This window comes from Solanum tuberosum, unplaced genomic scaffold, assembly GCF_000226075.1.
Source record: "Solanum tuberosum cultivar DM 1-3 516 R44 unplaced genomic scaffold, SolTub_3.0 scf00072, whole genome shotgun sequence".
Classification (NCBI taxonomy): domain Eukaryota; kingdom Viridiplantae; phylum Streptophyta; class Magnoliopsida; order Solanales; family Solanaceae; genus Solanum; species Solanum tuberosum.
This window is the reverse complement of record NW_006238999.1, coordinates 1,934,810-1,949,574: the sequence shown is the minus strand read 5'-3', so window position 1 is coordinate 1,949,574 and position 14,765 is coordinate 1,934,810. Positions and strand designations below refer to the sequence as shown.

At 29.5% G+C, this 14,765-nt stretch overlaps 2 protein-coding genes across 5 annotated transcripts; both read right to left on the bottom strand.

Annotated features, from left to right (window-relative positions):
• Window positions 1-211: 211 nt before the first annotated feature.
• Window positions 212-2,546, bottom strand: LOC102585472 (GATA transcription factor 15-like). Of its 4 annotated transcripts, none has more exons than XM_006345910.2 (3): window positions 2,309-2,546; window positions 1,439-1,570; window positions 212-898 (listed from the first exon to the last, which is right to left on the bottom strand). In XM_006345910.2, exons 1-3 carry the CDS (start codon window positions 2,327-2,329, stop codon window positions 458-460), a joined length of 594 nt encoding a protein of 197 aa, XP_006345972.1. In that variant the 5' UTR covers window positions 2,330-2,546; the 3' UTR covers window positions 212-457. The 4 variants fall into 4 exon arrangements, with proteins under 4 accessions (XP_006345972.1, XP_006345974.1, XP_006345973.1 ...); XM_006345912.2 differs by having other exon boundaries at window positions 1,439-1,567; XM_006345911.2 differs by lacking the exon at window positions 2,309-2,546 and adding an exon at window positions 2,043-2,277.
• A 2,248-nt stretch (window positions 2,547-4,794) lies between these two features.
• On the bottom strand, window positions 4,795-7,914 carry LOC102585143 (uncharacterized). The gene is made up of 4 exons (XM_006345909.2): window positions 7,594-7,914; window positions 7,174-7,346; window positions 6,028-6,384; window positions 4,795-5,616 (listed from the first exon to the last, which is right to left on the bottom strand). The coding sequence occupies exons 1-4, from the start codon at window positions 7,821-7,823 to the stop codon at window positions 5,249-5,251; spliced, it is 1,128 nt and encodes a 375-aa protein (XP_006345971.1). The 5' UTR covers window positions 7,824-7,914; the 3' UTR covers window positions 4,795-5,248.
• Window positions 7,915-14,765: the final 6,851 nt, after the last annotated feature.

Here is a 14,765-nt window from a genome sequence, read left to right as displayed (position 1 = left end):
ACTATATATACATAAAAATATAACACTAATTGAAAGCAATTAAGAATGATTACTAATTCCTTACGAGAATCAAAAGCATAAAAGACAATGTCCTAACTACAAAACGAAAGGGATAAAAATGCAATTTTTTAAATATCCCAATTTTGAGAATTGAGAATAAAAATGACGTTTAGGCAGGGGTAATATACGTATAGGCAATACTTTGGAAAACTATTTATTGTACTTTTTGTTTTGATTAAAACATATAAAAGCTGTTGTCATGCAATGAACATTAAGAAATAACTTCATCAATCAACTCATTATCAAAAGATGAGAAAATAATTTCATCAATGAACTAAAATAGTAGTATAAAATTAATGAAATGAAAACATAGAACTCTCAACTTCTATCTACTCATAGTCTTCCAAATCGAATTAGCACTTCTCAAATCAAGCTAGACTTCTCCGAGCTGAAACATTCAACCAACCCACAAAGTACTACTTTTACTGCCAAGAGTACAACATTTCTCATTCTTTCTTTCCTTGTCCATTTTCATCCTTCCTTGAGTGTAAAAAGAGCCACAAGAAAGAGCCATCAACAAGAATGCTGCTTGTTCTACTTCTCCAAGCTTTCTCTTCTGAGTAGATCTTGATCTTGGTCTCTGCATAATGACTTCTTCTTTACCAAAAGGAAGTAATTTCTTTTTCAACGAAGAAGAAACAATGTTCTTCACAAAGTTACTGCTTTTACTATCTTCACTGTTGCTGCTGCTGCTACAACTTTGGTTCAAATGGTGCTGTGCTTCATGGTTTTTATGTCCAAGTGCCACTGATTTCTTTGATTTCTTCTCTTCGTTGTTCAACCCCAGAAAGGCTCTTCTCTTTTTCCTACTTTTGATCCCACAAGCATTGCATAGTGACTGCATTCACAATGATCATACTCATCAGATTTGAGCATCAAGAAATCGAAAACTAAAATGAGATGGTGTTCATATTTAACTTCTAATGGTGTGTTATTACAACCAAGAAACATCATGACATGTTTAAAGAGGCATATGCAACATTGCAGCACCGATTTCATGATCATCTAAACCCAATACTTTAGATATGAAGCATGAATTTGAGTAAAATTACACCCAAATTGCAACAAATAATAGATATAAACAACTCATAATCATACAACACAACAATCTTTCTTTCTTAAACCATGTGTAAAATAAACAATGTACTTTTGACTATATTATCATGCAATTCTTTCATATATTTTGTGCGACTACACCGAGTATGTTGTTATTCTATGGTGTTCAATCCAATTTGAACCAACATATACTATTCCACTATCTCCCAGATATTGTATAACTTATACAAACTTGTAATTCTATAACATGATTTATTCTTCTTTTATCAAAAAAATAGATCAATGTTCAACTTGAAGTCGTAAATAAGACGGTAGTACTAACCTTGGGACCAGCAGGTCCACCTCTCCAAAGAGGTGTTTTTGTGGTACCACAATCAGCACAAGTCTTAACATTACTTTGGCTAGTTTCCGGTGAAGTAACTCCACTACTCATTTCTTCAGATCCTAAACCCTGCTGCAACACAAGAAACAATTCAAATCAAACACTAATAAACTTCACAGAAACTCCCCTACTAAAAGAAACTGTAAACTAAGCAACAAGAACAATGTAGCTAATCAGAAGATTCCCAACTGAACGATTACAATTGAGAATTTTCCCACCGGTTACACAAGACCCATTACAGAAAACAAGCTAAAAAGACCCAAATCAAGCTCAATCACACTTGATTTAGACCTAATAAGAAGAGGTTAAGCTAGTGATTTATCACTAAGATCCACCACTTTGGATCAATCACCTAATCAGAAGAATCTCAACTGAATGATTATAATGAGCAAACTTCACAAGACCCACTAAATGGAAAAGCTAAAATGACCCAAAACAAGCTCAATCACACTTGATTTTTAACTAAAATAAACGACGACTCAAACCAAGCAGAATGACACATGATTTAAACCTAATAAGAAAAGGGCAACCAGTGATCACTTGCTTTATCACTTAGATCCACCATTTTTATCGTCTTTTCAGAACAATCTCATCTAAATGATCACACCAGCAGCAATCACACAACAGAAAACCACTAAAAAGACACAAAAACAAGCTGAATAACTCTTCATTTTCGACCTCGACTGAATGATCACACTGAGTAAACTCAACCAACAATTACGCAAACACCCATTTAACGAATCGGCTAAAATGACCCAAATCAAACTTGATTTAGACCTAATAAGAAAAGGGTAACTAACGATCACTTACTTTATCACTTAGATCCACCATTTTCGATCACCTTTTCAGAAGAATCTTAACTGAATGTAAACTCCACCAGCAATTACTCAATAAACCACCAAAAATACCCAAAAAAAGCTCAATCACACTGGATTTTTGAGCTCTATCAAGTAGAGAGAACAACAATTAAAACCCCACAACTCAAAAACGAAGAAGAAATTTGAGCTTAGTGTATAGATAAGAGAAGAAGAGTGAAAGTGGCGGAAAAAAAAAAGGAATCTGTGGTTTATAAGGGAGTTGTATACGAAAAAAACCCTAGGTGCGCGGGAGTGTGAAAAGACGAAAATGTCCTTCTTTGACAGCTTTTTTTACCCGCCAAAAAATATGAGATTATAACTGAAAATGCCGCCATTAAAATTTGGTTTTTGTATTTTTGAGACAATTTCATTTTTGCCACTTTAATTTTTATGTATATATATATATTTGGTTTTTCGTATGTGTTGTGTTCAAATCGAGGGTATATTGAAATTATCATCGTGAGATAGGAATAAGGCTATGTTGACACCATGTTATTTAGATCTTATATATGAGATTACATTGATAAAAATCTTAAAAAGTTTAATAGAGTTTAAATTCTAGATCTGTCTCTATGTGACTCAGTAATTTTTGTTTAAATCATGATATATATTAAGAAATTCACAAAATATTTACAAAAAAATTAACTCTAAAATCAATTATTGTTATGTATATTCATTTGACTCTAAAATATAATCGTGGAAATTAAAACAAATGAATATTGTTCTTCCAATTTTTCCTTTTTAAAAAATAATTTGGATATTTTAGCTTTCTTTATTCTTTTTTATTGAATATAATAATGTGTATTGGATTTATTGTATTTAGTATATAACGTCAAACAATTTTGTGTTCCCTTATCAATGATGTGTCAAGAAGTGTATGATTGGAACTTAAAACCAAACTATAATACCTCTTATTCTTATAGTTTTTTTCGTAATCGATATAATAACATTTATGATATCGTTATTTGAGAATCTATAAAATCAACTTGTTGGTAAAATTGGATCAAATGTCATAAAATATGCATAATTATATGCGTCTTTTTCTTCATGTGATGATATCAAAAGAAACAAAAATAGGAAATCACTTAACAATTCAATTTGTTACCAACCTTTAAGGACGAAAATAATAATAATACTATACACATATCCTAAGTAATTTACACCATCAAAGGTTGTGGGTACACTCGTAGAGATGATTGATCAGATAATTATTCAATCGAGTTTATTGTACGAAGTTTATTTAGTACAATTTACTTTTTCTGTGTGATTTACTGTTATTACACTGGAGCGGGGCACATCCAAATGATAGCAAATGTGAATTTCCTTGTAAAAAAAGGTTGTAGGTAGAGAAAGAATCTCGTTAAAAATGTTCTTATGTGAATTATAAATTAATAGAACCCGAAGCAGATATCTATTATTAGATAGAAATTAAGGAGTGATTTACAATGCATTTCACATTCAAATGTCAAGTCCCTAGCTGCAATCATCGATACTCATCATTGATATCGTAAAAAAGTCATTTTTTCATTTTTTTTATATCGCCTTATGATCTAAAATAGTCATATATACAATACTCTAGTACATGTTTCTTGATGTTGAAAGTATACTCATTAAACACAAAAAGGCCTCTCTCAATGTGTGTATGATGTGGCGTTTTACGGACACATTGTTAAATAAAAGTCATCATTTTTAAAGGACAATATGAATCAACCAGAAGAAATATGCATAAAAGTATTTGCCTTAGGAAAAATCCTAAAATCTATTTTGATTCGTAGCGTACCACGTTGTTGAGCTAACCATTCTACAAATTGAAATCTACACACCTTAACATGGATAAAATTTACAAATAGCGAGTTTAAAATCCAAGTTATTAAAATTAAAGCTATTTTCGTAAAGTTCTAAATTTCACACGTAAAACTCAAAAAATTGTAATGGAACTTGTGAAAATCATAATTGCACGACAATGACTTTGAAAACTATATGATAGTCGATATATTTCTATTTTTTTAAAGGACGGAAAGTAGCCAATTAGTGCTAAGGAGTAATTAGTGTGGCTGATTCCTCCATGTATTTTATCATACTCCTTTCGTCTATGTTTGATTCGACACATCTGATAAGAAGTAATAAATAAAATGATAATTTTACTATATCACTCCTAATCATTAAGTCATTTAAATGTTGGAAAATGAATAATATTTAATAATGAAGATAAAATAATAAAATATCTATTGATTTTCTAAATTGAACAAATAAAAATAAACATCTATTTTTAATATAGTAAACAATGTGGAATACCAAAAGAAACAAAAATGGAAAATTCTCACATTTCTACAACTTGTTATGATAAAATATTGCACACAAATCCTACAAGTAAAATAAACAATTTAGCACTATATATTATAATAATAATAATAATAATAACACAAAAACCCTACCACGTTGAGCTACTCAAAACCATTCATAGAAACCTTATCACAACTTTTTGTTAGCTAGATATTAAATTTAATTCAACCAACACACCTAAATACAACATATCAACAAGCCCCAAAAAATTACAACAAAAAAAAAGGGGAGATCCCCTCAAACAAATTTAATCAAGTGACGGAGCCAGAAATTCTACGGGTCGAAATTAAAAAAATGCAAAAATGCCACATATGAAATTTGAACATGCAACCTAAAACAATTTCAAACAGACCCTATTGCACACACAACATAACAACAAAGGAGATTCAATTGAACTCCTTTCGATACATGTAACTCTGACACTCATGAACCTAAATAGAGAGTGAAAAGACAGTTCATTGCACTAAGCTCCTGCTATGTGCGGGGTCCAGAAAAGGGTTGTCGAACCACAAAAGGTCTACTGTACGCAGACTTACCGTGCAATATACTTCTAATACTTATGTCTTTTGTTGTGAGGTTGACTACATTTTGAGAAGAAATTTGCAAGAATTGCAAAGAAGGCACCAATGCAACACAAGATCCATGTCAAAAATAGAACAATCCAATCCTTCAATTTCTTCTTTGGCTGATGATTTCTATCAGATTGCATTAGTGATCTATACACAGCTTCAGTTAGGGCAAATGCTGTTATTGGATCTGATTCTTCTGGTAATATTCCCTGTTCAGTCAAACACGCTACATCATAGACCCCTGTTGTCTCCGGTATACCTAGAAATTCACATATTTTCAGCCGGCTATTGATCCTCTCCTCCGCGCTAATCGTGTCACCGTGTGTCAATATTAGCAATGGATTCTCATCTAATTGGAAAACAACAAAAACAATAGGTTATAAATAACTATAGAGCAGATTCAGATTCAACCAACAAGGCACACATGTGTACACACTACATGTGTAGACATACATTTGTTTATTCTGTAAACAATTCTGAAACATAATATTTTATCGTTGCGATTCCTAGCTGTCCTATACAAGAATCTTTCACTAATTAGTGTGTAAACACCATTTGAAGAATTCGGCACACACTCAACAACATATTTGAAGAATTCGAACAACATAGGTTTTAGGCAGAGTTTTTGCAACTCCGGCAATGTTTTTAGGCTATGTTGCTCGAACGGTTCAAAGATTGTTGTCGCACACCTCTATCTAATTCAACATGCATCCGACAACATTTTTGAAAAGTACGACCAAAGTTTGAAAAACAAACTTACTTGATTTCCTTATAGAAGAATTATTGAAAAGGCTCTTCAAGGCCACTACATCCTTCAAATCTCCAGAGATAAAAGCTGTGTTAATCTCTGATAAATCAGCCACAATTATTGCACAATCAACATTCCTCTTAGTGTACCTTTTATTTGTAATCTTATTATTATTATTATAATCATCATGTCGAAAACAAGGTTGATTATGTTGAACGCCACGTGTCATCCATGTAGAAACTTCATCTAATCCCTCAATCATATCATTAGTATCTAATCCCCTTGTATCATACACACAAAATCCACTTCTCATTGATCTCAACACATTGTGTTCTTCCAAAAACATGGTTGTATAGTGTGAATTCCCACCTATATAACAAGATTCAACAAAGTGTCAAAGGGTCGATAATCAGAGACAAATTTAGAATTTTAAGTCGGCATATAAAAGAATACCACCACTACATTATCATACATCAATCTTGTTTTATATTTTTTTGTAACACACATACATATGAGTTTAGCTAACATGATAATTGAGACTATTGAGCCTGAAATCATTTGGTATCTAAAACTCACTTAGCTCGATTAAGTAATACGAATTCGTGCATCATAGAGCCTAATAAACTTAAAGAAAGAAACGTTCAATACACGAGTTCCTTTCATTTAATTTTCAGGACTCAAACTCGAGACATTACTCAGTGGGCCCTCCAAAGCAAGTTGATCTAGTGGTGAAGTTCATAAATTTTTCACAACACAACCAAATGATGTATACATTTATTAAATTAGCCAACACCTCTACCCTCCTTGACAGCAAATTAATGGACCATCTTCACACTTGTGTTTAAATGTGGTAACCCCCACCCCCCCACCTACCCAACCAATCTGAATTAATGCCAATAAACCTAAAGTGTTAATTTAGTTACCCCTAAACTATTCGAAATAGGCAAAATAGGTTCGTTTTCCCTTGTTTCGGAACAACCATTAAAACGAAGGATATTTTTGAGCCAAAAACAAAACGTGGGGTAAATTTGACCAATTTTGAATAGTTCAGGAGTATTTGTAATCTTTTTTCCCCTCTCTAATATCTATTTCAAACTTAACCAAAAGTTATTGAATTCACGTAAACCCAATAGAGAAGAGAATAATGAGTATACATACTTGATGTTTGAGCAAAAGGGATGAGACCAGATCTACCAAGAACACTATACATGTAATTAACAAGTGAACTTTTTCCAGAAGCACATAATCCAACTAGTACAATTGTGATCACTGGTGCTATTTCCATATCTTCCTTCTTTACCCCTCCTACTGGTAACCAAAAATCCCCTGCCCTGTAATAACATTTATATTCAATTTCATTAGAAATTCGAAAGAAAGTCACTTTCTTCCCAAAAATACTGAAACAACAATAATAACCATTAATTAGCTGACTTGACTATCTCAGAAATCAAACTCCTTAATATCATCCAGGAATTAAAATAGAGTTTCTCATGACTATTATGTTAAAAAAAAGTTCACTTTCAAAATGAATATCGAACACCGAATAGAAAACTAAGTAGTAGTAGTAGTAATAATTACCTGTAAGTAATAAGTTTGTGTCTAAGATCTTCAAGACCTTCAGTAGAAATAAAAGCTAATCTCTCCATTTCTCTAAGGATTTTAAGTCTTGGTGTGAGTTTTGATAGATCAGAAATATCAACTTTAAGATGACCATTTTCATCAAAATCTTGTGGTGTTCTCCACCATAAAGTGGCTGTTTTTGGCAATATATCACTTTGTTCTTCATCACTAAATGAAATATTTCTCATCTTTTTTTTTTTTGAAAAAATTAAAAACTTCTTTTGAAGATTTCTAAAAGATGGAGAGTTGAATTAGTTGAGGGATTATGAGGGACTTTATGGATCTAGGGATTTATGTTGGACAAAATTACAAAAATGGTCCTTTATGTTTAGTGGTAGGTTCAAAGTAGTTTGTCAAATATACATTTGAGTAATATTTGTCTTCTAAGAATATAAAAGGGAAATGATACAAGTAACCCTAGACTATGATCGAAATCTTAGAAACATATCTTAACTAAATTAAGGTACTATTACCTTCTAATTCTTTTTTTTTTGTAATTTTGTATATTTTATTGGTTTACGTATGACATCCAAATACCTCTCACGCGCCTCAACTGTATAAAGTCATGGTGTGTATCACGTAAGCTAAATGTATAAAATAATATAAAAAAATGAGTTTAAGGGGTAATAAAACTTTAGTTTAGTTATAAGGTGTGCTTATGATATTTCAAACATAGTCTAGGGAGATACTTGTGTCTCATCCCAATATAAAAAAATACTCCCTCTCTGTCCCATTTTACATAAATGAGTTTGATTTGGTACCAAGTTTAAGAAAAAAAAAATTGAAAATTTTCATTTAAAGGTAAAATGAGTATTTCAAAGTTAAACTGTCACTTAATATAGAAATGTGTTTTTTGTTTTTTGGGACGGACTAAAAATGAAAGTTAGTTATAGAAATTGAGATAGAGATTAGAGAGAAACATTTTTAGTCTATGTCAAATATTTAATAGTTTATGTTTGTTAAATTTAGGAATTATTTTAAATCTACCCTTAAAGGACCATATTTGTCATTTACTCATCTATATAGGATGATGGGGTTTAATAAAATCAATTAGTAAAATTAATTATATGAGACAAGTAGCTTCCACGATGTATAAATGATTAAGAAAATGATTATTATTTGCTTAGTGGAGAGATCGATGTTATTGCCATTTCTGCTTAGTTTATATAACATTATTTTTTTATTAATCCATTTTAAGAAAAATAATGTATTTTTTCTAGAATTTACTATTCTGCCTAATTCGAATTTGTATTATGTAAGACTTCATCCATATATAAAATATTTCAGTTACAAGACTTGAATTTCGAGATTTTAATTAAGGATAGATTGCATGTAACAAGTTATATTGAAAATGAACAAATTCAAATAAATAATGAACTTATAGTATTTAGTATTGAATATATTGGCTAATGTGTAATGATTAGAGATATTTGACTTATTAATTGGCAATCAAAATTTTGAATTTTATATCCACAATTTAATCATGATATGAAATTCAAAATGTTTGGATTTCGATTTTATTCAAATTATATGCACACTCCTTCTACAAATCGACAATATATTAAAATATATTAATATTGTCTTTCTTTTTAAATGTGAAATTGTTAAGTTATAGATAACAACTTAAAACTATTTTGGTCTATAAATTCTTACTAGATAAATAATACAGACTAATAGGGGTGTTCATGGTTTGGATAAAAACTGATTCAAACTGAAAAACCAAACCAAATCGATTAAATGAACCGATTTAATTTGGGTTTTGGTTTGATTTGGTTTTAGATTGTTAAGAACCGATAGTATTTGGTTTGGTTATGATTTTGTTTGAAAAAAATCGAAGAAATAACCCAACCGAACCAACAAGTTATATACATAAATTTTTTTATTATACATACATAATATATTATATTCATAAACAATTTTAAAGATTTTATATAGGGATAAAGGTCTAAAAAATACTCCAACTTTAGTCGGATTTGCTGTTGCGATACTAAACTTTCATAAGGACCTATTACCTCCCTAGACTATTCAATACCGTATTTTTTACCCCCTGAACTATTTAATAGTGTATTTTAAAGGTATATATGTGTCCACGTGGACACATTACTATTTATAATTTTGCATTATTTTTTATGTCCACGTGGGCAAATATATATGTTTAAAATATGGTATTAAATAATCTAGGGAGGTAATAGGTCCTCATGAAAGTTTAATATCGCAACAGCAAATCCAACCAAAGTTGGGGTATTTTTCAGACCCTTGTCCCTTTTGTATATGTTTCATCAAAATTTATTTTTATAATTTACTTATGAAAGAAAAAATGTCCAAGGTGAGAACATTTTTCTTATTGGTTTCATGTATATGAGTGTCTATGAAAATTCTTTGTGGGACTAAAAATGTCATTGCCTCTTCCTTCTATGCCAAAAATAGTGAATTTTGAAGTTTTATTCAATAAATTCAATGATCGAAAGTTCTGTAATGCCAGTCATTCTAACTATTTATTTGTTTGAATGGATTGTTGTCACTTTTTTTCACGTTTTGAGTGAATTGTTTATTTTATTTTTATGTATGGTTAATAACCAAACCAAACCAAAATCGAAAATAACCAACCGATAAATGTATATTATATTTGGTTTGGTTTGGTTTTGATAATTTTAAAACCGATTAAGTTGATTTGGTTTTGGTTTTGATTTTGACCAATAACGGACCCAAACCAAACCGTGAACACCCCAACATACTAACATTAAAATTATTATACTCGAGGTCAAAAATTAATTAAAAATAAAATTATTTTTGTCAAATAATAGTAGTTTTAAAAACTGCCAAAATTAACAAAAAATTCAAATGAAAGAAAAGAAGAAAAAAACAAAGGAGAAATACGTACATAGAGGAAGCTTCTAATTTCTAATCATTATAAATAAAATAATTTTATGTGTGATTGACTACACATCAAAGAAAACGTAGAAGGAACATATAATTTGTACATTTCTAAAATTATTATTTTGAGTTTTTTTCGCAAATAATGTTATTTGTGTTAAAAAAATAGTAAAAGATTTTGCTCAAGTACGAAACAGAGTAATGTTTTAGTTTCAAAATGTAGCGAAATATACTGTATCTATGGTTGACTCGATATGTATAGTAAATGTATTCATGCGTATATAATATTTTTGTAGGGAAATAATATATCGTATTCGCACGTACGTTATATCCACGTTTAATAAGTGTATCTGTATGAATGTAATATCGCTATCAAACTATTTCTATCCGAATAATAAATATATCCATGTGTATCTGCTATAAATATAAAACTAAACTATTGTACATTTGACAATCTTTTTAAATTACTTTTGTTTCGAGGAAATATATGCCTTAGTTTGTTGTGTTACGTAATTTTTTTTATTATACAGAAATTATGATTATTTTAATGAAAGAATGTCATTGATAATTACACCTGAAGTAAAGTTCTTATGACCATGGTTAAGTCATTAATTTTATAAGTACCTTTATTTTATTCGAACATGTAAAATAGTTGGACATTTATTAATTATTCTAAATCTAATTATAATTATTTAATTATTAGCCATGCATTAAGAAAATAAATAAAAAATCTATTCATATTGATCATTTCGTTTATCTTTATTGGTTTATTTTCATATTATATATATAGCCTACCAATTAGGTGAAAACGGGGAATGAAATTCCAAGATAGAGAATCGACTCCCCACGACAACATAAAAGTTTAAATAGTCAATCAATTGAAATATTAAAATAATAATACTTTTTTAATTATTATTTTTTATATAAATACTCGTCTACTCAAATAATAAACAATATATATAATTTAAAAATATACAATATTATTTTTACCGATCAATCAAATACACAAGTTACGAACTGATTTGCTTCATGGGCTGCATAAGAGGTAAATGGATCCGAGCCCATTAGAGAGCCAGTTTGGCCCACCGGCCCATCAATGTGGTCTTGGGCCGATTATGGGCTAGATTGTGTGGGTTCATTCCACTTGACCAGTCTAAATGCAACGTAAAATTTCATAGGTATCTTATTTAGTCGCACCCATTTAAATTGTATCTATTTTTTTTCGAAATATTTTTCTTATATCCAATATTTACATAACTTAAGATAAACTACTCTTTTTCTTAGCTATTGTATAATAGTTTTCTTATATATAGCAATTGAAATGTAATGCTTTGTAAAAGTGAGTCTTGAATTTCGAATAAGCTAAAGTGAATACAAAATCAAATGAGTGATGTTTAAAAAAAAAAAACTAAAAAACGCTAGCAATTATCATTATTATTAAATGAATTTATTAGATTTATTGTTGTTTCTGAATTGGCGTTTGGAGTTTTGTTATTTTTTATATTGGAAACTTATTCTTTAAATTTGAGCTCATCTAAAGTAGACTTGTACGTTTATCGTGTGTTGAATTGTTTAAGGTTGAAGAACAAGTTTTTATTTGTAGGAAACAAAAATCCAGTTAAACATCAAACATAAATGTCTGCTATTCAGAGTTCAGACACATATACTTAAAGTGCATGAAAAAAATAGTTGTCAAATAATAATAATAATAATAACAACAAACTCAGTTAATCCTACAAGTACGATATGAAAATGATAGGATATACATAAATTTTATTTTTAATTTTATGAAATAAAAAATTTATTTTCGATAGACGTTTTAAAAGGATATAGTTGGAAAGACCAAACATGTGCTTTCATACTCACATGATAGTTGTATAATTCATTCATAGGTCAAAATCAGAGCTGAATGATTTAGTTGTCAAAAATTGACAACACTTGCTATACTCTTATAATTAATTCGAAGTTTGATAAAGTTAATCTTGACAAGTCATATCAAATTTCGAATAAAAAATTCTAATGTTTAATTTTTACATATCTACAGTTTTGATAAAAATATCCAATTTTTGTCAACACTTCAAATGCGACCTAACTTCTATCGTAAATGTCTGGACTTGTATCATAAAATAGATAAATTTGTAAAAATAATAATTAAACTACAAATATTAATTAAATATGACCTCAAAAACAAAAATTTATACGCTTCACCAAAAACAACCAAATGCACAATGGAAGTTTTTTAATATACATTTCTAATACTGATTTCTTGTGAAAAGGATCGTACAACTAGAAATTGATTTAGGATTTGAACATTATAATTTCATATTAATCAGACTATAGTTAGAAGCTGATTTTGAATTTGAATAATTATGATTTCGTATTAATCAGTCTCTAGAGCGAATATCAAATATACGGCGGAAACCAAAAAAAATTCAATCACTCATTATTTATCCTTTTCATAACTCACTATGAATTTTGTTTTAGTCAAACAAAGTATAACAACCACTAGTAAGTTTGTTTTTCATTCCTCCAAACATTCCTCATTATATTCTTTTTACAATAAAACTTCAACTATTTACTTTCTCCCCCTTCCCTCTACCCTTCATCCATTATTATTGTATAAGAGAAATGAGAGCAATAAAATGAATAAAAATCCACATGCATATATCTTGTATCTATTTATTTTTTTCAAAAATTTGAAATACTCAAATCAAATATGCAATTGAAAGAATTCAAATCTCATGATATTTATGATCATATGGATGATCCACAAAAGATTACAAGATCATCTTCAAAATCTAATACAAATTCATGTACATTACCAAAAAAACAATACAAGAAATTAGAAGATAAGAGGAGAAAACGTGTTGCTTCATACAAATCATATACTATTGAAGGTAAAATCAAGAATTCTATACGCGATAGCTTGCGTTGGATCAAGAATAAATATTCTTCTATAGTGCATCGTCATTAAAAATATAAATTTGTGACGGGATATTTATGACAGATAAGACTTGATCTATCGTAGAATTATGACAGATCGAAATTCAGAATTATCAATGTGGAAGAAATTGAATAACATAACCTTCATTTTTATTTTCTTGGATGAACTTTTTGTTTAGACATGAGGTATACACTTCTTTTCAATGTAATGTTGTTTTGTAATTACAATTTGTGATCTTGATTGGTGTTCAAAGATTTATGTTATGATGGAATTTGGACTTATGTTAATTGATTATAGTCTGGAAATTGAAGGATGGTGACTTGGCCATGGGTTGATAAAACAATAGTCCTGATTACTCTCTTCATTTCAATTTATTTGTTCTATTTTAATTTTTAGTCTACTTAAAAAAAAGAGGAGAAACTATCTAATTATACAACCATTCCCACAATATTTACTAATTCTCTCTATAGTTGAAATAATTACATTTATCTCACTAATTAATAATTTGATACCATATTTTGAAGTCAAATACACCTAAATACATGTTTTTTGCTACAAGATACACTGAAATAAGGAGAGAGGTGAGTGAGAACATGAGGAAGGCAAGCGAGATTTGTCTATGTATCACAAATATATGTGAATCATACAAAATACACATTAGCATACATGTATTTGGTGTGATTCACATGTATCTAAGATACCAAATATACGTGCAACATAGGAGAGTGGCGAGCGAAATGGGAGGGAGGCAAGCGAGATTTGTCGATGTATCCCAGATACATGTAAATCCACTTACAGTGTATTTAGAACAAATTACACCTAATTTTAATCTCATGTATTCCGAGATACATGTATTTTGATGTATATGGACGCACCAAAATCTGTAAAATTCGTAATATTACAAATTAGTGTGTATCTAAGTAATTAACTCCTAAACTAGTGAGATTTATGTAAGTTACCCTAAAAAGAATGTCTCTTCTTTTTGGTAATTTTGAAATTTCAACTTTCCATATAACATGTTTACGACCACAAAATGAAAAGATATTTTAATACATTCTACGTATTTGACCACAAAATTCAAAAATATTCTATACTTTTTTAAACATCATATAAAATTAAATTTAAACAAATAAATTAAAATGGAGAGTACTAGAGTTCTATTTATCATTCCATAAGCAAAGTAACATGACATGTTCCCAAGATGTACACTCTTCAATAGGTCTAAACTCCATATTCTTCTTCAAAGAAATAATCAAAATTTATATCAGACCAATTATTATCAAATTTATGTAAACATTCATCACGTTGTTGT

Coding starts and splice junctions, on each gene's coding strand:
- LOC102585472 (XM_006345910.2), bottom strand. CDS start 2,329: ATGGTGGATCTAAGTGATAAA. Junction 1,571..2,308: donor TGGTGGATCTAAGTGATAAA/GTAAGTGATCGT, acceptor CTTGTGTTGCAG/CAGGGTTTAGGATCTGAAGA. Junction 899..1,438: donor GTGGACCTGCTGGTCCCAAG/GTTAGTACTACC, acceptor TTGTGAATGCAG/TCACTATGCAATGCTTGTGG.
- LOC102585143 (XM_006345909.2), bottom strand. CDS start 7,823: ATGAGAAATATTTCATTTAGTGATGAAGAACAAAGTGATATATTGCCA. Junction 6,385..7,173: donor CCCTTTTGCTCAAACATCAA/GTATGTATACTC, acceptor CTTGTTATATAG/GTGGGAATTCACACTATACA. Junction 5,617..6,027: donor TTCTTCTATAAGGAAATCAA/GTAAGTTTGTTT, acceptor TTTTCCAATTAG/ATGAGAATCCATTGCTAATA.